We start from the raw sequence: 23,475 nt of genomic DNA on the forward strand, positions 1-23,475 counted from the left end.
ACAGGAAAAAGTCAACCCCCTACTAAAGAAACCATTAGCAGATCCCAGTGAATTCCAGAACTGACAACCAATCTCCCTGCTCCCATTCCCGGCCAAAGTATTAGAAAAAGTCATCAACCAATAACTCTCCTCACAACTGGAACAGAACTACTCGATTCCTCTCAATCTGGATTCCGCAGCAACCACAACACCAAGACAGTCATCATGGCAGGTACCGATGACATCTAAGACCTACACGACTGCGGAGAGACTGTGGCTCTGATTCTCATAGACCTCTTGGCAGCCTATGATACGGCTCCCACCCCACATTCATCACAAGGCTGCACAGCAGACGCATCCAAGGAGCTGCTCTCAGATGGATCGCCTCTCCTCACCAGAAGAATGCAAAAAGTCAGTCTACCCTCACCTTCGAACCAAAGAAAATCATCTGCATTACAGACATTGCCAACTGGATGAGGGACAACTGCCTGAAACTCAACCCAGCCAAGACAGAGATACTGCACATCAGAAACAAAAGCTCTCCCTTGGACGCATTTTGGCGGCCCTCTTAACTCAGACCCCCACTGACCAAGCCTACGAACCGACTACAGACAATACAGAACACAGCAGTCAGACTCGCCCTGGAACTCCCTAGACTAATTCACATCACCCCCTACCTCAGGGAAATGAACGTGTCTCCCTGTACAGAAAAGCTTCTGGCCCACGCATACAAGGTCCTACATAACTGCGGACCGCCTACTTTAACCATCGACTGCACTTGCATCAGCCCACCATACATCTCCGCTCCACTTCCGTCTCTAACCTTCACCCCCGCATCTGACATAGCAGATGCAGAGGTCGTTCCTTCTACCTAGCAACAAAAACATGGAATGAGCTACCCCTTTATCTCTGTACATCCCCATCTCTTCCAGAGTTCTGAAAGTCCCGGAAGACTTAGATGTTTGGCTAATCAACTGGACTCTGCCATCGCCTGTATACCTTCACGTGTGACATAAAGTGCTATACAAATCTACTGATTGATTGATGCTGAGAGGCAGAATTGAGTGAATGATTGTTGTTCATGGCAACACATTTGAAGGGAATCTATTTCTAGCTAATTTGAGGAACATAGAAGTAGAGCTTTTTGTGCACCCTGTATGAATGTTGGTTGTTTTTATTCCTTAGTATAATCAGTGAAAGAGAGTTCTTAGAAATTAAACTTACCAAAAATACATTTTCTATGTGTGGTATCAAATGCTCAAGATTTTCATATTCAGCTTTTGTTCCAAAGTATGGCCATTTTTTGATTATTATACTTATTAGAATGATCTCTGAAATCGTGAAACTGGCTCAGCTAGTCCAAGGCAGTAGAATGATCACACTAAGTATTCTTATTTGCCTGTGTTCCAGGTTCAATGAAGGTCTGGAAGCCAGCAGTTGCAATTGGCTTTTTTGGCCTTCCTATAAGGGTGTTCATAGATGTATTCTCCACATGCTCAGTAGTAAAAGCTCTTAATTGCCTGTTCTTCTTGTCATATCCCCTCACATACATGGTAGTCAATTAATGGGTTATGCTCTCAGCACATGGTATTAACTAATCATAACACACTTTGCAGTTGGCAATAGTGGAAAATACCTTACAATCAGCTCTAGATGAGAACTCTCAGGACACTCTTCATCATTAGTGAACACATGCCTATGGGCAGTGAGATCAGAGTGCAATTACACAAAATAATAAGGATGTATCAGTGTAGTATCAATAAATAGCACACACTGCATAGGCAGGCTGATGTTCAGGAAAACATCACTTGCACATGTAACGATAATCCTCACCTTTCTCTGCAAAATTTTGTAGCTTTCATTAATCTTATGAGTTTACGTTTGTTGTTTTGAATTAGTATATTTTACTAGGATCCATCTCTTTCCATTGGCTATGAACTTGTCCACTCCCTTACATCCTAACAAGGTGAACATGCATCCTTGCTGTTATTTCTCTTTGAACATATTTGCGTGTATTATTTGTCTGCCAGAAAAATACTTCATGCAGTCTATTTATACTCATGAAATACCTATAGGCAAACTAGCCAAATACACTGCTCTGACACTGGAGATCTTTAAAGCCTTTAAACCCTTAAGGGTACCATGGCTAAAGATATAACTTTACAGCTAAATAATATTGTCATCTCCTACTTCACATGATTTACTAGAAACAAGGTTGCTGGCAACAAACTGTGTGTGATCATGGTCCTACTTAAACTTGGGTGCCACAGAAAAGTTTGATGACAGTCTTTCATTGTAGTCATGGAGGTGGAGTTTGGTGTGGAAAGTGAAAGTGGGCCTTAAAGTATGTTTTGCCTAAAGCAATTTTTACCTTTACAGCAGCCACAGTGGTTCCCGGCAGACACAATAATTAGAGGGAGCCGAAGCCTCCTACCTTATTCTGGCGAAAGGGTAAGACGGGGCACCAAAGGCAACCATGTGTTTGGGCATTTTCTTCACCATGTGTTTGAGTATTTCCTTTGCCTCAGAACATTTTATCTTTTGGTTTCTATGAATACGTAGTAAAAAAAACAGTCATTTCTTGCCACCTGTCCCTCTCTATAACTGACTAAACAATCTGCTCCATCATACATTGTCTTATCTTACTGCCTCACCCTTCAATGGATTTTACCCAAGAGTGATTACATTATTATGTTCTTTGAGTTTTGACAATAATGTTTCGAAGGTTTGTTAACTTCAAATGAATGCTGTTTCATCAAGGTTAATAATTGATCTTTAAATAGATGACTGTTTACAATGTATATTTCTCAAGACAGCGTAGTTTATGCAATACTACCATATACACATAGCCAAAATGTAGGAGGAAGATTTTATGTGAATCGCTGCTGTTTCTTTCTTTTTTGATTCCAACATTACCAGCTGGACTAGCCATTCAAACTCTAAATATAAAAGACACCAGGATCTTCTGGATAAATTATAAATTCCAAGCAAACCTTTGCAACTGTTTATCTCATCACCACCTGAAAGCAAGCTTTCTCTTAATGAGGTAGACCCAGACTGATGGCTTGTACAAACTTCAACTGTGCAAAAGTAAATAAGACTTTCCCCGGCATATTTAATGGTAGCACCCATCTTAATGTCATTCACAAGTAAAAGTATGGTGTCCTTTACATATATTTTAAAAGGAAGTCTAGGAGAATTATGATGCCTTTTATGATACAAGATTTGGAATACAACTTTTTCAGAAATATCTGCAGTTAATTCGATGCCCTCTGCCAGAGCCACCAAACTCTTTCCTCACTGTTACCATGATCTACTGACTTCATTTTAATCTTTGTACTCCTTAATGATAAGACCAGGACATGGTATTGACAGACCAGAAATGTGTCACAGACTAGATTGGTAGGAAGGTTGAGAATCAAGATTGCATTGTTGAAGCTTAGCAGCCAAAGCTGCCATAATACATGGAACTACTCTGCCAGAGTAACTTTTAATGCATGATAAATATTCCTTGGTACATAAGAAGCCTCCTCCAGCTCTGCTGACTTAGGCCCAGTCACTCGAGGAGCTAGTGGAATCCTGCAAGCTTCACAAGCTGTCGCTGGACTACCAAGGTCTTAGAGGAATGCTAGAGGCATCTTAGGGGGAAAAAACACATGCACACACCATGCAGTGTGTATCTAGTCTGTGGACTTTTGAAAACTCTTACATATCATATTCAGAGGACTTTAGTAACTGTTTTAACTTCACATATTCTGAATACACATTCAGGTGCAAGAGAACACCTGACATGGGATTCAGTGAGCTTCTGTACTCTGTAGCTCACTACCTATGACCTTCCCCCAACGCGATGTCGACTCATCAAAATCTGCAAAACTAAAAACGTTTATGTGGACTTCATTATTTCCCAGGGAAGTTTTCAAAAAATGTCTTTTGAACAGAAGGATACACAACCCAAAAGAAAGGGCCATACTGAGTGGATATTTGGCTAGCCGCTGCACCTGCATGTACCAAGGCATAACTAAATATATTTCAAAATATTTCTATATATAAATTTATATATACACACATATATGTGTGTATGTGTGTGTGTGTGTGTATAACTTGTTGATATACACATACTATATATATATTCAAGCATGTTTTTGTTATAAAATGGTAGGAAAATATTATTATTTTGATATCCTCAAATACAAAGTAGTGGTCTGAGAAGGAACGTGAGCCTCATTAGTGTAGGCTGGAGTAGGCCTTATTCTTTGCTGAAGCCATTTTTGGATTCTTTACAGGTTCCTCTATGCCTTTCTCGACACCACATGGGACAGAGGAGTTTTTCATCCATTTTGAGCATCCCACATCATATTGCTGGAAGAGTATGGGTAAGTGAAAAATTATTTTAATGGAGGAATAGGAGCCAGGTATTTGGGTGTTTCATTTGCCCTCCATGCATCTTCTTTAACATTGGATCCACTATAAATGTTATTTCACACACCCTACTCCCAATCCATAACTAACTTGACCTTCTTCTAAACAAAGCTGTTCCTAGCATTCTCACCAAACAATAATACCTCTAAACCTTAGACTATCTTCACTTGTTGCACTGTCAACTTCACTTCTTCCACTATGCCACTTTTCTGGCAAATTCTTTCCCCTTTCCTCTTCTTTCCCCATATGTCTGGATTAGACATCACTCTTCTTTTAGCTTCCCCATTTCATTCTCTGGCACTTCCTCCCTCACCTACACACCCTACAAATAAAGTTTAAATAAATACAACAGGTATAGATCTTCAGACTCATTGGATTATTTTTGGCTCGCTAGTTTTAACCACATCCATATTTCTATATTTACATGCTTTTCATGCAATTTATGAGATTGCATCAGGTAGATAAACTCACCTTCTTAAATGTGGGTGCTGATAAACACTTTGATGAGGGTTTTTCATTAAGGGAATGGTGTTGTGTGGATAATGGAAGTGGGCTTTGGAGTATGTTTTGCCTCATGCTATTTTTTACCACTTCAACAGCCACGTTGGCCCACCACAGAGGCAATGATGAGGCAGAACAACAGCTTAATACTTTACACTGGTGAAAGGGTAAGTGACACATGATTTCAAAGGCACCATGTTTTTAGTATTGTCTTTGTCCCAGTATATTTTATCTAGTTGGCTTCTAGCAATGGTGGATGGTCTACAAAGCCAATCTCATCCCTTGCACTCTGCCCCCGTCCAAAGCAAAACCGTTCACTCTCTTCTTTAAAGCATCCTAATCTTATTGGCCTCTGGGTTTTGAAATGACTGTTTCTTTAAGTTTATCAATGCCAAATTAAGGCTGTTTTTGCAAGGATTAATAAAGGCCAACAATGAATTCTTTACATATATGAATATTTACAATGCACAATTTGCAAAGCAGTCTATCTCTCATCCTTTCTTCCACTCCTCCAAACTACCCCACACTCCCTTCACATCCCTTTTCACACCTACACAGAGTAAACATATTTTTCAAATCACAACCACTTTTCAAGGTTATTGGCTAGATCTGCAGACCGTGTATGTCCACATCACCATTTACAAGTGCCTAAGACCTCATCTGACAGTTGGCTCTCTTAAATACTTTACGAACAGACTCCAAGTCGTACAGAATGCAGCTGCATGGCTGCTGTTGAATATACCCAAACATCAATCAGCCAGATCCTCCTTGAGGGAGCTTCATTGGCTCCCGGTCCCAGCCAGGATCAAATTTAAGTCCATAAGCTTGGCTCACAGAGCCATGTATGGGAGAGGCCCCACCCTGATACAAAAGTTGGTCTCACATTATTCTCCCCTTCGCCACCTCAGGGTAAGCTCTAACTTTCTGATGAATCCCACCAGCTTCAAGAGAGCCAGGTGGGGTGGAAGGTCTTTCGCCCACCTGGTACCTAAACTGTGGAACAGTATGGATCCGAAACTCCGAATGATTTAAAACAAAGCGTCCTTCAAAAAAAGACTCAAAACATGGCTTTTCCCCTAAATTCATGCGCAAACAACTGCCTGTACTATCTCACCTCAGCGCTGGGATGCCCAAGGGTAGCTATGCGCTTTCAAAATCCCCTAAACCTAAATCGACTGTTCACAATCCATTACAAAATAAAAGTATTCCCTTTTTGTTTTTTTGTAAATAGTGACAGCACTTTTGACATAACAGGGACACCATATTTTCCAGTCCAGTGGGGAGTGGCAATCCAATTTCAGACTCAAACTCATTGTTTGGTGTTTGCAGAGCATTTGCCCTCCCTCCCTTCTTCGTATATGACGTCACCAGAACTCCTCTATAGCCAGTGGACCATATTACAGGTTACCTTTTATGTATTTTCTTATTTTACATACTTACTTTGGGGTAATAAACTTGAAAAGATTGATTTCAAACAGACAAATGTTATTGGCAATAGTAAGTAAAATATTGGATCATACGGTTTAGTTGCCTGCAGTGAAAGAAAAAGTAATGCTTGATTATGCTGAATATGGAATTCTAGAAAACACATTCTTCTTATACGAGTAAGGGATTGTCCAAGCTGTTCTCTCAAAGGGTCAGCTAGCAATGACATTTATTGGATTTAGAATATTTACCTTTTTCAACTCTCCTCTTAACTTTTTTTGTCCTGTACAGAACTGTACACAGTTTGGCATGGTGGAAATTATCTTGCCAAATTTGTTGCAGGGTCCAAGGTCTTGGTGGAATCTAAAAAAGATTTTTCAATGGAGCATTTGCCTAAACTGCTCCATTTTGTAACTACATAATTGTGACTGCATTGTGTGCTATACATGGGTGTGCGTGTATATGAACATATATACATATGTATATATATATATATATATATATATAGAGAGAGAGAGAGAGAGAGAGAGAGAGAGAGAGAGACAGAGAGAGATAGAGATTGAGATAAATGTTTGAGATACATTTGGATATATCTTGAGCGAGCAAGTGATAGGCTGTAGTTTTCTCCAGACATTTGTGCATATTCAAACAACGAGAAATGAAAAAAATGCCTTTTCTAGACAAATCACATTACAGGTAAAAACAATTCAGTTTTCTAACGTCCTGTGATTATCTTTCCACCTATCTGAGAGTTGGGTCTGTAGACTGATCTGAGAGGAGAGGGGTTGTAATAATGTTTAGTGCAGTCAGCTTCTGAAGTCTTTTTGCCTGATGCCTTTTTTTATATGTTTCCCATATACCCATTTGGCCTACCACAGGTGTAATGGCACATTGGAGCACCCAAAAGGTTACGCCCCTTCATCATAATGCTGGAAGAGAAATGGTAGGTGATAAGGGATGCTAGTAAGTGAGTTGGAACCTTGTATTGAATGTTTCCCTTGTCTTCCCATGCTAGCAATGTCGAAATGGCCTCTAGTGTAGTTATTCAGCATGACACCAAAGATTCCCCTATTCCTTGTCTTTTTAATAATGCCTTGGCCAAGAGTCACTCATTGCTATTCATGCTCACTTATCTTAGGGCGAGAAAGCAAAAGACACACAATTGATGGACGGAGTGCAGAACAAATCAAAACACTCACCCCCAGTCAAGAGATCTGGGTTAAATCCATCATTCTTTTGCTCACCATTCCACCCCAGTTTAAACCTGGCCATATGCAAATCAGTCTTGACCATGTGCCTCATGGGAACAGTCCACCCCGAACTGCCAAGCCAGGTCCTCACTGGACCAGAAACAAGCATCCTAGGACCGGTTTCGGGGTTTCCCCCTCTTCAGCCAGGATAGCTTGATTCCAATGGCACAGTGAGCCCAGGACGCCCATCTGGGCATACCTGGTGCACTTAGGATGGGAAAGCAAAAGACACACAATTGATAGACAGAATGCAGAACAAATCAAAACATTCAGCCCCAGTCAAGAGAACTGGGTTAAATCTATCATTCTTTTGCTCACCATGCCATCCCAGTTTAGACCTGGCCGTATGCAAATCAGTCTTAACCCTGTGCCTCATTGGAACAGTCCAGCCCGAACTGCCAAGCCAGGTCCTCTTTGGCCCGGAAATAAGCATCCTAGGACCGGTTTCGGGTTTCACCCGTCTTCAGCCAGGATAGCTTGATTCCAGTGGCACAGTGAGCCCAGGACACATGTCTGGGCATACCTGGGGTAAAAAGGACGAGAAAGCAAAAGACACATAATTGATAGATGGACTGCAGAACAAATCAAAACATTCACCCCCAGTCAAGAGATCTGGGTTAAATCCATCATTCTTTTGCACACCATGCCAACCCAGTTTATAGCTGGCCATATGCAAATCAGTCTTGACCCTGTGCCACATGGGAACAGTCCAGCCCGAACTGCCAACCCAGGTCCTCCCTGGACCGGAAACAAGCATCCTAGGACTGGTTTAGGGGTTTCACCCCTCTTCAGCCAGGGTAGCTTGATTCCAGTGGCACAGTGAGCCCAGGACTCACATCTGGGCATACCTGGCGCACTTTGGGTGAGAAAGCAAAATACACATAATTGATAGACGGAATGCAGAACAAATCAAAACATTCACCCCCAGTCAAGAGATCTGGGTTAAATCCATCATTCTTTTGCACACCGTGCCAACCCAGTTTATAGCTGGCTAAATGCAAATCAGTCTTGACCCTGTGCCTCATGGGAACAGTCCAGCCCGAACTGCCAAGCCAGGTCCTCCCTGGACCGGAAACAAGCATCCTAGGACTGATTTAGGGGTTTCACCCCTCTTCAGACAGGGTAGCTTGATTCCAGTGGCACAGTGAGCCCAGGACTCACGTCCGGGCATACCTGAAGCACTTTGGGTGAGAAAGTAAAAGACACACAATTGATGGATGGAATGCAGAACAAATCAAAACATTCCCCCCAGTCAAGAGATCTGGGTTAAATCCAACATTCTTTTGTTCACTATGCCACCCCAGTTTAGACCTGGCCATTTGCAAATTAGTCTTGACTCTGTGCCTGAATTGGCATGGTGAGTACAAAAACTATGGATTTAGGTCCAGATCTCTGTACTTGGGTGAATGTATGACATTGTTCTGTGTTCTGTCCATCAATTGTTCTTTTTGCATTTGTCCCCCCGAGTGGGACAGGTATGCTCAGACGTGAGGCCCTTGCTCTACATGCCTCTGCAGTCAAGCTATCCTGGGTGATGAGGGCTGAAATCCCGAAACCGGTCGTAGGTTGCTTGTTCCCAGTCCAGTGTGAACCAAGCCTGGCAGTTCAGGCTGGACTGTTCCCATTGGGCACAGGGTCAGGACTGATTTGCATATGGCTGGGTCCAAACTGGAATGGCATGGTGAGCAAAAAAACGATGGATTCAGGCCCAGATCTCTGTACTGGGGTTAATGTATGACATTGTTCTGCATTCTGTCCATCAATTGTTCTTTTTGCATTTGTCACGGGTCGGGTATGCTCAGACCTGAGTCCCGTGCTCTCCGTGCCCTTGGAGTCAAGCTATCCTGGCTGAAAACCCAAAACTGGTCATAGGATGCTTGTTTCCAGTCCAGGGAGGACCTGGGCTGGCAATTCGGGCTGGCCTGTTCCCATTGGGCACAAGGTGCATGACTGATTTGCATATGGCTGGGTCCAAACGGGAATGGCATGGTGAGCAAAAAAACGATGGATTCAGGCCCAGATCTCTGTACTGGGGTTAATGTATGACATTGTTCTGCATTCTGTCCATCAATTGTTCTTTTTGCACTTATCTTGGTACACATTTTTCAAACAACATTTTTTCAGTTACCTTGCAATACTTTTACCTGAAACATAACATTTGGCTTGATTGCTTAATTTTTCAACAAAGTCGATATTTTCATATCACCTGCAGCAGTGCCCCACCCAATAGAAATTTGTGTTAAATTCGATAAGCTTCTAAGAATTCTGTTTGGCCTTGAACTTTATGTTGGCCGTTTTAAACGTACCTGTCCCTAGTGACACCACATATAAGGGGACAAATGGAATGCCTTGTTTGTCCTGGTAATATCCATACCCTCTAGGATACTCTTACCACATGGCAATTCCTGGAAAGTCCTACTCCTACCTTTAACATCTACATAATAGACATCATAACAAATATAAAATAGACATTTTTCAGAACATACTAAAGAACATGTTTAGCCAATCCCTCTCAGTCACATTCTAGTTCCATTTTCTATGGCAGACCCATCAGACCATGGCACTTCTCAATATGTCAAGAATATCCAGCATTCTCTAAGACTATTGTTATGCTAGAGATTTGCACCATCACGGATGCCCAAGAATTTCCAAGATTCATTGTCCCAGGGCCGTTATAGTACTAGGGGATAGACCACTACAAGTTGCAAAGAAATATTGCCATTATGGTAGGGCCAGTATTTTACCATGGGTGGGCAATGTGAATCCTCTAATGAAAGTAACTGGTAGCCAAGAATCATCAACACCAGTGCCTCCGACACATTGATTTTTTTCCCCATGCAATACATACTAGCTGTAGGAACACTTTTTTAACCAATGTATGTTCAGGGAGCATGTTTCTTTCATCTCCCTAAAAAGAGCCCCAAAAAAGTCAAATGTAAATAAGCAGGATTAATCTGCACAAAAAAAATCATACACAAGCATGCACACTCACACACATGCACACATTAAAGTAGAATGAAACCCAGAAGGAAAACAAGTAGAAAACATATAACTCCTGATTTCTTTTTAACTAAAAAGCCATACTTATTTTCCAGTTGTGGGCATCTTTCTCCACCGATGTAGCATCGCCCTACAGACATAGAAAGTACAATGGTCTTTTGAAGGCTTTTGAACTGTTCAGCACCACATTTGGTTTGCTCAAATCTATTCTGTAGATTAGGGTCTTGTAGAAGGTTGACATAAATCGGTCGGCTAAACTATGAAGAAATAAGCAAGAGCCTTCATTCCCTACAGCATTCCTTTCATCTTCCTGAATGATTGGTGGCATGTACCAAAATACTTGAATCTAACTCTGTGGATTGGTGGATCTCATGGGTCAAAATAAAGATTCGACCAGGGGTAATAACAGATCACTTTCTCCATAGACTTAATGGTCTATTTGAACATGCCTTCAATGGCTTCTCCATCTAATGCATACAGAATGCTCCATTAAGAATCCTTAAGGATAGCAGTAATTGTGCTAGGAGTTCTGATACATGCCAGTGTGTACGGAGAAGAAGGAACCTCCGAATGTTGCAGAACTGAAGATATAGCTGCAAAGTGATAACCTTGTGCTCTCTGCATATTTTGCAACTTGTAGCTTCAGTAACATCTCCCTTGAAGGTACTGCTATGAAGTACAAAGGCCAACATACTCTTCTAATGTTCAGATCTATTCAAAGTGAGTGAATCTTTAAAGATTACTGATGCCAATAGCATTCCAGGTAAATGCTATTTCATCCTCCATTCCACATGATGTCATAAAGACTATTTTGATGATTATGTAGCCATTACTTACTTAAGCTTAGTGATTTGGGAAGTGTGGCCTAGTGATATGAGAGGGTCATTTGTGGAGGGCAGAGATGTCGGTTACTGAAGGTGGGCCTTGTACTGGGTTGTGCCTGGCTCTCTTTTTGTGTATTTACGGCTATCAGTCTGGCCATTCCGAGACAGAATTACACAGTGGAGCAGCTCTGTGATGTTCAGTGTCGTACTGCACAATGATGAGGGAGACTGCGTAAGTAAGAGGGGATGTCAGTGAGGGGAATTATTTATACAATTTTGTGTTTCCTTTATCCTCCATTGATGTATTTCTGTTACGTTATTTGTGTGAGACACATTTACAGCTGAAATCTGAAGGAAAATCGAACAATTTAGATTATGCAATTCAGGATGCTGAGCTCTGCTATGATGAAATATCTTCAAGCTAAACCTTCACAAAGTAACTGCTGCCACAACAATTTAGAGATACGCAGAAATAATGAGATCCTTTGATGAACGAAAAGTCCTGTAGCAGGATAGCAATTCACATCTTTGCTATGTGCATGCAGAAGAGTGGCAAGATCCTTGCTCTTTATAAATTAAACCCAAGCATGCATTGACAATTTTAACTCAAAATAAATATATAAGATTCTCTCATGAAAAAATGTATCCTGTAAGCCGGGCAAAGAGCCCGAGCATGACCAGTCTACAGAGCTTCTTATTTGAGCAGCACATCTGTATTCAGTCTGATTACTGGAGATTCCAAATCAGTTGTAAATAAAGAGACTCTGATTAACTATGAATTGCAACTGGTCGATCGTAAACAAAAGCAATATATTTAAATTTTATTCTCTAAAATACTTCAACATGATTAGATTTAAATTTATTCAGATGATCTGTCATAACTGGCAGGCTATAAGGAGTAATTTCAACTTTCCATTTTTCTCTAAAAATACAATATGAACCAATCATAATCTTCCAACACATGTGCCATAAATGTCCATTTTAGCATTTCATTTTATGTAAGTCAGGGTGTGTTTTGTACTGAATTTCAAAATGGATTACTATGCTACTTTCATTCCTCGACCACTAGATACTGACATTTTTTCAAATAGATGAGGGATTCATTATCTTCCTTCTATAACAAATGATGGCAAAACTAATGACTAACTGGGTGTCACTAACTTTGAAGTTTCCAATACTGACCATCAAAATATTGGCATGAACTGGTCTGCACTAATGACAACAAAGCTCACCAACTTATATCTTCAATGTCAAATTCCCTATGCTGGAGATGCTTACATTTGTTTATATCCCAATTTGTCAGGATGGACAAAAGAGTGAAGAAACCAAGAACTGTGATCAGGTATAACCCCAGGGTTAAAGGAGATACCAAGGGGCTTATTAAAAGTCTGGCGGTCCATGGACCGCCAGACTCGCAGGGATGCAGTGGTCTTCCGAGCGCCCTGTTACAATTATAGTGGTCAGACCGCCAATGGCCTCCAGCAGCAGCCAGGGAACCGCTGTTCCATGGCAGTGCTGCGATGGTCTTGAGGCCACAATATGCCTAAAGGAACCGCTGCAGTCCTGTCAAGCATATTGCAAGTTTCTTCTCTGCCACATTGTTCATGGTGGTTCCTCCTCCTTGAAAACTGTGCTGGAGGGGAAACAAAGCAGGCCCTCTATAGGGACTCCTTTTGCCTCAGGGCCATGGTGTGCATGCAGGGGGCACTACATGTGCCCCCCGTGTGCATGCACCCCAGTTCCTGCACAACATGGTCAATACATGCCATACCGCGCAGGAACTGTTTTTGCCGTTCCCATTGTTGTGCTCATTTTCTGAGGCACTGCCATGAGTACGTCAAATAAAAGCCCGCCAGACACAAGAATTACTCGCAATCTGGCGAGTGACCTGACCACGGGATTGGCGGTGCGGCTGCAGGGCAGAACAGGCGCGGCACTGACAAACTTGTAATCAGGCCCCAGAATGTGACATAAGACCTTCGCTAGCAAGGAACATATCTATCTGAGATTTTTTTTACGAGAGGAGGGAAAATATGTAAACCCATGTTCTGTCATCTGAGAATATCGCCAGACATTCACCAGAGCATAAGATTCCATTACTTGTATTACAAAGCAGCCCTAGCCATTTCATTTGAGCTGTAGGTGCTTCTCAAAGAAGAATTTAGCCCTCGACAACTAAAAGAGGAGTCTATCCATGGGTTAAGGACGATGTTGAAGTCCCCTCAAATAATCAATTGTTTTGACCGCTGATGTAGCTCTGAAAGCAGACTATTAAAGACCACAGGATAATCATGTCATAATGCGTTATTGGCCCCTCTTGACTGTTGAGTCATCGTCCACCCAAATCTATATAGTGGTTGATGAGTGTCTAGCTCTTATCCCGAGCCAGTAGGGCAATCCCTCTCTGAGAGAAGTGAAACAAGCTGAGGATAGGACTTGATCCCAGCAATCATCCAGAAGAGAGGCCTGTTTATTCAAGAGCTAAGTTTCCTGTAGGCCAACTAAATGTGGATGAAGATAGTGTAGCACCTCTTCAAATAATTTTCGCTTATAAGAAGCCTATATTTCATTGATATTCCATGAAAAAGTATGAAGATGCTGGTCAGTACCACACCCCAGGCGAAACCTTGGCATTCTTGATCGAATAACTAGCACACATTGAAAGAGAACAACAGCACAGAATAATTATTGGTCCTAACTTTACCGTCCACAACCATAAGACATTCTTTTTTCCAACAACCCGACCCCCAGCCTTCCCCTAACCCTATCCCTTCCATGCAAGGCCCAGAAAAAGGGCTGACTACCCTAGGTCAAAATAATACCATTAGCACTGTAATATACATGAGCACATAAACCCCCCTCCCCCCGGAGCACCCCAGACCGAGGATGGATGTGGGAAAAAGAACTAAAGGGGCAGGGCAGAGACCTCACAAGACAACCGCTCAAAGGACCCAAAATGTTTTCCCCCAGAGCCATAATTAATTAATAAAGAACCCTAATGAAACCTTCATGAAATCAAATCTAAGTGTCAGCTGACCCTGCAGACCTTAAGCTTCCATTAGCAAAGAGAAAGAAAAAAAGAAAAAAGGGAAAACATGCCCAAGAAACTAAATAAACCACTCTGTAACAACCTACCAGGAAAAAGAATCAAGAAGAAAAAGACAAAACAGAATCAGCCAGATCCATTAGTCTCCTGATTTTCCACCACCGACTTGGTCAAGAGCTACTCAACCTCAGGGTGTTCAAAAAATGAATACATATGCTCCTTATATTGGATGCACAGGATTGAATTGCTGGCTCCAGTAATGAAACCGAATCTTCAAGCTTTTGAAGTGCCGGGATATGCTCTCTCAGCTGCCAACCCCGAACTACAGTCTTATGAGAGAACTCTGATTGAACAAAAAAAAGTCTACTCCAGCCTCTTTCACTGGTGATCTTGGAGGAGCCGCCCTGTTTATCTCCTAACGGAGGAGGACGTTACCCACATATATCAGGATGGCCCGTGAATACCGAGGAAGTGAGAATGGATAGCAATGGGTTCTCTGAATCATGCTTTTCCATGTCCCAGCCCCACAGTGTAAGAAAGGCTTTCCTAAACAACAAAACTATATAGTGTCTAGTATTGTTCCGCTGACCCCTCGGGGATCCCCAATATCCTAAGGTTATTCCTGCGAGATCTATTTGCCAAATATCAGACCCTTGATGAGAGAATGGTCATGAGATCTGGGTCTTGAGAAGACAGTTTGAAGGCTTTCCTGAACCTTCTCAACTTGCATAAGTTGTGAGTTTGGGGTGTCCATATTTGTTGAGAGCTTCCTTTAATCCTAGGGTTATATCAGATCACAATTCTTTATCAAAGAAATGGGCTGTTGCCTTTCTGGGTCCATGATAGATCTAATGCATCTGCTATTTCTGGGATTAAGAACTCTCACTGTGCTATTGTGATCAATCCTGCCCTTATGCAAGAGGAGTTCCACAGCATTCATCATAAGTGGTATGACTAGGTATTGGTCCCTCCCACAGACCAGATCATTCAGTTTCTTCGGGTCCACCATCATCGGAAACTGTCTACTACACAGTAGCACAAGCAAGAAGGACAAATATCGGCCTCCAAAGTGTAAGACACAATTGGCTAGCTGGCACAAGGCTAGGCCTGTGGCACCGATCAACTTCCATTGGATTTCTATGTTAGTTTGTCACATCTTGTACTACCGGTTCTCCGTGATCTATTCAACTCTTTTGAATTACTTGGGCAGCTTCCTGGATCATGGACTGAGACCAACATCGTCATCTTTCCCAAGAAAAGGAAAGATCCCTTTCTCGGTGGTTCATATGAGCCTATTTCTTTGATTAATGCTGATTCCAAGATTTATACTTAGATTTTAGTAAACAGGCTTGCTACGGTTATTTCTGATCTTGTTGATGAGAATTAAGCATGGATGAATTTTGCGAATCTGGCGTTCGCGAATTTGCGTATTTGCGAACTCGCAATCCGCAAAATCCACGAATTCTCGCAAATTTGCGGATTTTTTTTGTGTTTGCAAGGGTTTCTGCCAGTTCGCGAGGTTTTTGTACCAGTTCGCAATTGCGATCTTACTTGTCGGCTTGCAACGGTCGCGACTATGTTGTTTCTACGTCTGGTTCATCATCACAGGTTCCCAGCACCCTCTGTTTCACCACTGCCACCCTCTGTTTCACCCATGCCACCCTCTGGTACATCAATGCCACCCTCTGGTTCATCATCACTGTAGATTTTGGGGGGGAAAAGCAAGCACACCTGCCCTGCTTCAACTGACATGAATTAATTTGGGGTTGGTTTATTAATGTGTCACTGTTTTAAAATTCCAGTCTGGCTCCTGCTTCCTTATCTGTAATTTGCTTTCTGTTGCAGTGCAATTTTTTTCCAGGACCTTTGTGGCCTACTTGTAGCTATTCTATGAGCCTGCTGTGAGGGTCAGAGCAGGGTCATACAATTGTTGCAACTAGCAACTGAACTCTGGAGGGGCCCCAGTCAGGAAGCTTTACAGGGAATGGTTACTATTACTAATGATGAGTTTGAACTTTTGCACCTGCTGAACAGAAAGTAATGGCCCAAACAAATATAGGCAACTGAACTCTGGAGGGGGCCCTCAGGAAGTACTACAGGGAATGGTTACTAATGATGAGTGAACTTTTGCACCTGCTGAGTGCTTTCTGCAGAACAGCAACTGTAATGCCCCATACAAACTTACTTATGAAAGTTGATTTCTAATCCAAAAGTGATCCAAAGAGAGGCAAAAGGCCTCAAATCCAAAAAAGTGCAGGCAAATGTCAACCTGAGGAGTTATTCTGATAAAAATCATGATTTTCAGAAGGTCTATGCTGCTTGCTAGTGGATTTTTTGTGCAGAATTGCAAATTTTGTAATTTCGCGAGTGCGAGATTGTTGCTGCCCGCCGCACCTACTTGTTCACAATTGCGAACTCTCCCGATGCGTCGCCAAACTCCTGCGGGATCCCGCAGCAAGATCCAAAATGGCGCAGCACTTGCAAAATATCGAGAAAAACAACTCGGCAAACGCTGAATGACGGTAAGTGAACGCCGCACGCCGCAAAATTGTATCACCAAGAAAAAAAAATCCGCTGCGTGCGAATATGCGGTTTTTCGGTAAATCCGCGAACGCTCGCGGATTGCGAATTTACCGAAAATCCACGAGCAGAACGGATTTTCCGCCCATGCTTAATGAGAATCAACATGGTTATATTTCACAGCGGGATAAAACCGCCAATCTCAATATTGTTATCACTGCTCTTGAGGCAGACTATTCTCGAGGAAATCTGGTTAGAGCAATAACGTTAGACTCTGAAAAGGCCTTCAAAAGGGGCTCATGACCTTTTCCTAGGGCCATAATGGCTGTGTAAGAGATTGGGCCGCGCTTTATTGCTTTGATTCAACAGCTTTATCAGAATCTTAAGGCTAGCGTTTTATGTTCAGGGTCTTCTACCAACCTAATTTAGATACGTTGTGCACCTGTAAAGTGATGTCCACTTTCACCTTTGATCTTTGCGCACTATATAGAACCTTAAATTCAAGCCCTCAAGAGCCTGAGGAATACAGCTTTGCTGCAGATCCATCAACTTGAGCTCAAACTGCTTGCCTGAGCAGCAACCATCACCATCATGACCTCTGCCCCAGAGGATTCTCTGGCAGCTATTGAAAAATTAGCTAATGAGTGTGAGTCTATCTCTGTGTACAAACTAAACCTTGATAAGACCCTAGTCCTTACCAGCACTGTCCCTTCTTGGGATGATAGGCGATTAGTCAATTCGGTGACCTACCTGGGGATCTAAGTCTCTGTGAAAATGGAGGATGTAAGGGAATCTAATTATGGCATACTATCTGGCAGAACGCAGGAGATATTTAGTAAGTTGTTGTATATGAATTTGGGACCCTAGTGTAATTCTCCCGATTCATGCCCATATATAGGTATAAATCACCCTATCCTTATATAGGAATAGAGCGATTTCTTGGAAAAATCCGCCTTCAGCAGACAGGGACTTCCCCTTTCTTGAATATTGATTTATCTAAGACCTCATGGAGTTTTCAAAAGAACTGAGTCTTTGATGACGTTATTATGTCCAACCTTACGTCAAACTTGGCACCTTCAAGGTATAAATATGCCCACACTTGCCCAGGCAAACACACTGTGGTTTGGAGCAGTTCGACTATCTACTTGCCTGACGCAGCTCGCTGCAGCAAGTGCAGAAGGAAACCGACCCTCCAGCAGATGCACTGAAAGAGACGCTGTCTTTTCTCTTGCCGAGAAATCCAACTCCAGTGTTTCCAAGCTACCCTTGTGGGTTGTTGGGAAATCGAGTCCTGAGAGAGAGATACCAGACCTCTTTCATTCTAAAACCAAGGTACGGAGCTGATTAGACCCTTAGAGAAATCTTGGATAGGTTCTTAGCAAAAGAATACTGAAACTAGGCTACACCTCACTTACTTCTTCCTTGTACTAGATCTAGGTTAGGTACACCGGGGTAGGCATATTTTAGAAGCACCAGTTGAGTACTTTTAGTCTTTATTTATTAATGTACATATTCTATGTATCTTATGGTTTAGAAACCATATCATGTTTTTACAGTATTATTTTATAATACTCTTCGTACTGTAGGCATTGTACTTTGCAACCAGTATTACAATTGTAGCAGTTCATTTCCTCTGCATGAGAAAGAAGACTGTTTGTTAAATACTTTTATTGAAAACGCCTGTCTCTCTATTTCTCTGTACCTCTGGTGAAACAAAGCATGCACGATTGACTGAGTGAAATAACTATCTATTGTTTCAGCGACTCTGAAGATAAGTTTTTATCTCGGGAAACAAAGTTGTCATGATTTAAGCGGTTGTCAGAAACGAATCCCTTCTTGTTTATTTGAGAAAGTTTCTAGTGACCTCTGAGCTAACTGGCACTCACAATTAAGTCTAATATATTCGATAGAGACCTAGTCGACCTCAGTCCTACGTCTAATCTATAGTATATGTTTTTCCAATGAGCAGAGCCTATTGGGAATATAGGAACTACACTACAAAGCGGCATAATTTCACAATGGTCTAATCTGTCAATGCAAGTTAATCAAGATGATTACTTTCCCTTGCTACCTATACATCTTTCTGGCATACTTTTGTATTTAGCCAAATGTTTTTTTACACAAACAGAGGCTATCTAGCAAATATTTATCTGAGGTATAAAAAGCCTAGGGCTTATATCCTTATGTTACAGCAAACACAACTGGAGGGTGGACTTTAATTACCACATTTACGTTTCTACTTTCTAGCAGCATGTACGTCCAAACTAGTAAAAGCATTGGGATACAAACCAAGGGGGCTTGTTTCCATAATTCCTCTCTTGGGAAACCAATATCTCCCCAAACCTTGGAATTATCGATACTGTCTGTAAGAAGTTGGCCTGGTATATACTGTCCACAAATTAAAGTGGGCACCTTGCACCAGTCCAAATGACCCTTATGATGTATGAGGTCAAAGAAAACCTTTTGTAAGCTATCCCAGTAGTAGCTGTGAAGAGCAGCCTTCAGGCTTAATCGTGAAGGAATGTAAAGCAGCTTATTTTACCAGAATGTCACCTTTAGTATTGATTAAATGAAAGGGAACCACACAGTAGTTATAGAAATATGTATTTCTTTATATAACACTCTCTAGTATCCTCTACACAAGGATACAGCACAAAGAACATAATACTGTAGCACAGAATCAATGGTAAGTAGCAATAATGCACAGTGGGCCCAGAGGGGGACCAAACCATGTACTAAAAGAGGGGTATAAGAACCACGACTCAAGTCAAGACCAAGTCCAGAAGGTGTATAATCTCTGGGACCCTAAGGAACCACCCAAAGTGAGTACTTAGGGACCCCACGGAGGACGGATGCAGTGTGCGTACACAACCGCTTGTGCCGGACAATTCCATAGGAGAGTTATGGTTGCACTTTTACAGTTTACAGTTTAAGGACCCTTCCGAAAGCACTAGGAAGAAACCCCGTGGAAGTTAGGAGGCTGGAGAGCTACACCACCTGTGGATATTGTCGTACCCGAGTTACGTATCCCAGGAGAGCAGGGTGGGTAGGTCTGAAGTGGCGTCGGAAACCGCAGTCGATCTCCATGGGAGTCTTCCATAAACAGTCACTGCAGGGAAGGAGAAAAGTGTCTGGTGTAATCCAAATGTGGCTTCAGGATGAAGAGAACCTAAAAGCGGGGGGGACAGAGTCTGGGTCATTGGGAGTGACCAGGGGCTCATAAGCAGATGCCCACCAATGTGAGATGAAGGTTTTCTTGACTCTGCAGCCAGGGGGACCTGACAATGTTGAAGACAACCAGGAGCTGGATGCGAGCTGTCCCACGAAGGATGTTGAGTGCTGAGGGGTTCGTGTCCGGCGGGAGCACCAACAAGCCTTGGCACCGGCAACCCACGCAGAAGGTCAAGAAAGGTTGCGGAGTGAACCAGCAAGGTCCAGGGGACTCACCAATTGAAGTGGAATCAGGGTAATCATGGAGCAACTAGGTAGGCCACAAGAAAGTAAAATTAACCTTCACAGAGACCCACGGGCCGGAGCCATAGAAGTCGCGAGGTGCCCTCGGGCAGTTTCAAAGAAGAACAGCTTGCAGGGCACAGAGTCAATGGAGGCCTGAGTTCTTGATAGGAAATGTGCACAGAGGTGGGGGCGATCAACAGCCCAGTGCACAAAGTTCGGGAACTCCAGCAAGCATATGCACTTGCAAAAGTACGCGGTGCACATGGGTTCAAGTTATGCAGTCCCCATGAGGAATACTGGCCTCAAACTTGGTGAGATGGCAGCTGAGCCTCAAGGAACGTCGGGACCCACCTCCAGTGTTGCTGGAATCTTTGGAGTACTCAGGAGCTCTGGAGCAGCAAACCAGTCAGATGTGGTGCCTGCAGATGCTGGGGAGTGACTCCTGCACTCCAAGGGAGATACTTTTGTTGTCTTTGATGCTCCACAAGTCATGCACGGAGCCTGTATGGTATACAGGTACAGACCAAGCTTTGGTCGGAGTGGGAGATAAAGTCGGTCCTAGCCGAAGTCCAGCTAAGTCCAGAGTGTCCAGACTGTTGAAGGTCAGTGGTTTCTTCTTGTTGAATCTTGTCCACATCGAAATTAATGTCTCAAGGTCAGGTAAGACCTTTTTTACTCACGGGAGAGGGTTGGACAGATCCAGGGGACCCACCCAGAGGAGGGTCTGGACAATGGAGAGGATACTCCCCTGTCCTTTGTCCCGTTTTGCGCCAGAGCAGGAGCCAACGGCTCCCAGAACTGGTTTGAACTGGACTATGCACAAGGACACCAAGTGGGCCCCCCGTGCAGCCTTTCAGGCACTTTGGAAGTGCACCCACCTAGTCCCAATACACTACATCCTGTCTTGGAGGTGGTAACTCCTCCCTGTGACAGGATGCTTAGTGTACTGCCTTCCCTGCTCGAGCTTGGCTCAGCAGCAGGAGGGCAGAAATATGTCTCTGGTCGGCTGCATCCATTTTGTGCTGACCGGGTCAAGAAGGCTGGTACCGAGAAGACCAGGGACGCCACGAGGCTTGTTTCAGAAGGGTGGAATATTACCTCCCACACCAGTTAAGAATGTGTAGGTATGATTCCAAGGTGTTTTATACCAGACAGACACAACATGTTTTGTTTCAGCCGTTTTCAAGATAGCATTTACTGCGAGGTTATAATTAGGGCTTCCGGTTTTATGGTATTTATCTTTTTTAACATTTCCGTCTGTATTTATCCATATTTATTTTTTACCCATCTTATTGGAATTTATCCATATTTAGTTTGTGAATTGCGAGTATATGGAGTCATTAAATGGGATGGTTCCTCATTTATTTAACTGATAAACATGCACTCATATTTTTGCTGCCTGTCGCGTTGTAGCAATTTAAGCAGCCAAATATAGTGCAAAACACTACACCTTCAGGTAAATATGAGCATTATAATACAAATATATGTTACCATACACCTGCATTTTGGGAAATCTCAACCTATTTTTAGCTTCTCATGTTGCTTATCTGCTCAGCTGTTATCTTAGAAATCACAAAAAATAGCATGGAGACTCACCCACAAAAAGCCCACTTTTCTGCATATATCCGCTTTTACAAATAAATACAGACAGTAAACACTTTGTTTTCTGTCTGTAATTATCTGTAAACATCCATAAAAACTGAAAAGCAGGAGCCTTAGTTACAATGCACCTCTACCTATAAGTCTGGCTGTGTCACAGACAACCTGGGAGAATGGTCCCCGAAGTATTCAGAAGGGCTCTGATCATGCAGGAGCACCCTCTCCCTTAAAACCTAGCACCTTGCCTTCAGGTTTGTTAAGGCTGCTATAGGGGGGACTTATAAGTTTTAAGTGTAGTGACCTGTAGATATAGTGAACCTATATCTTTCGTAAGTGGTGCAAGCACCAACTTACAGAGGCTACAGTAGCTAGCCTGTAGGTCCATTTTGCATGGTATCTCATGGGTTGTATAATACATGCTTCAGCCCATGGGAGGCCTCTGGGGTATCTATGCCCTGGGTAAATGTGTACCATATACTAGGGTCTGACAAGAGTACCTCGGTATCCAATCTGTAGTGTACCTAGTGCACATCATAACCAATTTAAGGAGAAAGCAGGTAGACTGGGGTCCTGGGTAGCAGGAATCTAGTCAGGCTATTCAAAACAGTGTAACATCAAGCAAAAAATTATGGTAACCATAAATAGCAGATCCTACTTTCCTATACAACCGCCCCCCTCCACCCTTCAATGTAAGGAGATGAGACTAATCTTGCCCAGTTGAGTCTTCATTTTCTAAGTTGAAATATCTGGAGAGTCCATCTGCATTGGCATGGTTAGTCCCAGGCCTATGTTCCACTGTATAGTCCATCCCCTGTAGGGAAATGGACGCCTCAAAAGTTTGGGGTTTTCACTCTTCATCTGTTTTATCCATAAGAGGGGCTTTTGGCCTGTCTGAACAATGAAGTGAGTGCCAAACAGGAATGGCCTCAACTTCTTCAGAGCCCAAACCACAGCAAAGGCTTCCCTCTGTATGGCTGACCAACGTTTCTCTGTGGGGTCAACCTTCTGCTAATAAAAGCTACTGGTTGATCCTGATCCTCTGCATTAAGTTGTGACAACACAGCCCCTACCCCAACTCAGAAGCATCTGTTTGGACAATTAATTGTTTAGAATAGTCAGGACTTTGTAGAATGGGAGCAGTGCCAATGGCCTGCTTAAGGTCATCAAATGCCTTCTGACAGCTAACTATCCACTGAACTTTCTTGGGCATTCTTTTTGATGTGTGATCCTTCAAGGGAGTCACTATAGACCCATTTCCTTTAACAAATCTCCTGTAATACCCAGTCAAGCCCAAGAAAGCTTTGATCTGAGTCTGCATAGTGGTAGCAACCCAGTCCATGATGGTCTGAATTTTGCTCTGCAATGGTTGAAATTGACCTCCACCCACAAGGTGGCACAGGTACACAACCTTACTCAGCCCTATCTGGCCCTTAGTAGCCTTGATAGTGAGGCC

General features: G+C 42.7%; 1 protein-coding gene across 1 annotated transcript in view; it reads left to right on the top strand.

Moving 5' to 3' along the window:
- Positions 1-23,475, top strand: part of LOC147708725 (uncharacterized) — a 249,884-nt gene that overhangs the window by 139,034 nt on the left and 87,375 nt on the right. The window contains exons 12-15 of the mRNA XM_086925771.1: positions 2,362-2,430; positions 4,266-4,355; positions 5,001-5,068; positions 7,183-7,270. Coding sequence (XP_086781897.1) covers positions 2,362-2,430; positions 4,266-4,355; positions 5,001-5,068; positions 7,183-7,270 — 315 coding nt within the window. The remainder of the gene's footprint in view (positions 1-2,361; positions 2,431-4,265; positions 4,356-5,000; positions 5,069-7,182; positions 7,271-23,475) is intronic.

Source organism: Lissotriton vulgaris, chromosome 6 (assembly GCF_964263255.1).
Source record: "Lissotriton vulgaris chromosome 6, aLisVul1.2, whole genome shotgun sequence".
Taxonomy (NCBI): domain Eukaryota; kingdom Metazoa; phylum Chordata; class Amphibia; order Caudata; family Salamandridae; genus Lissotriton; species Lissotriton vulgaris.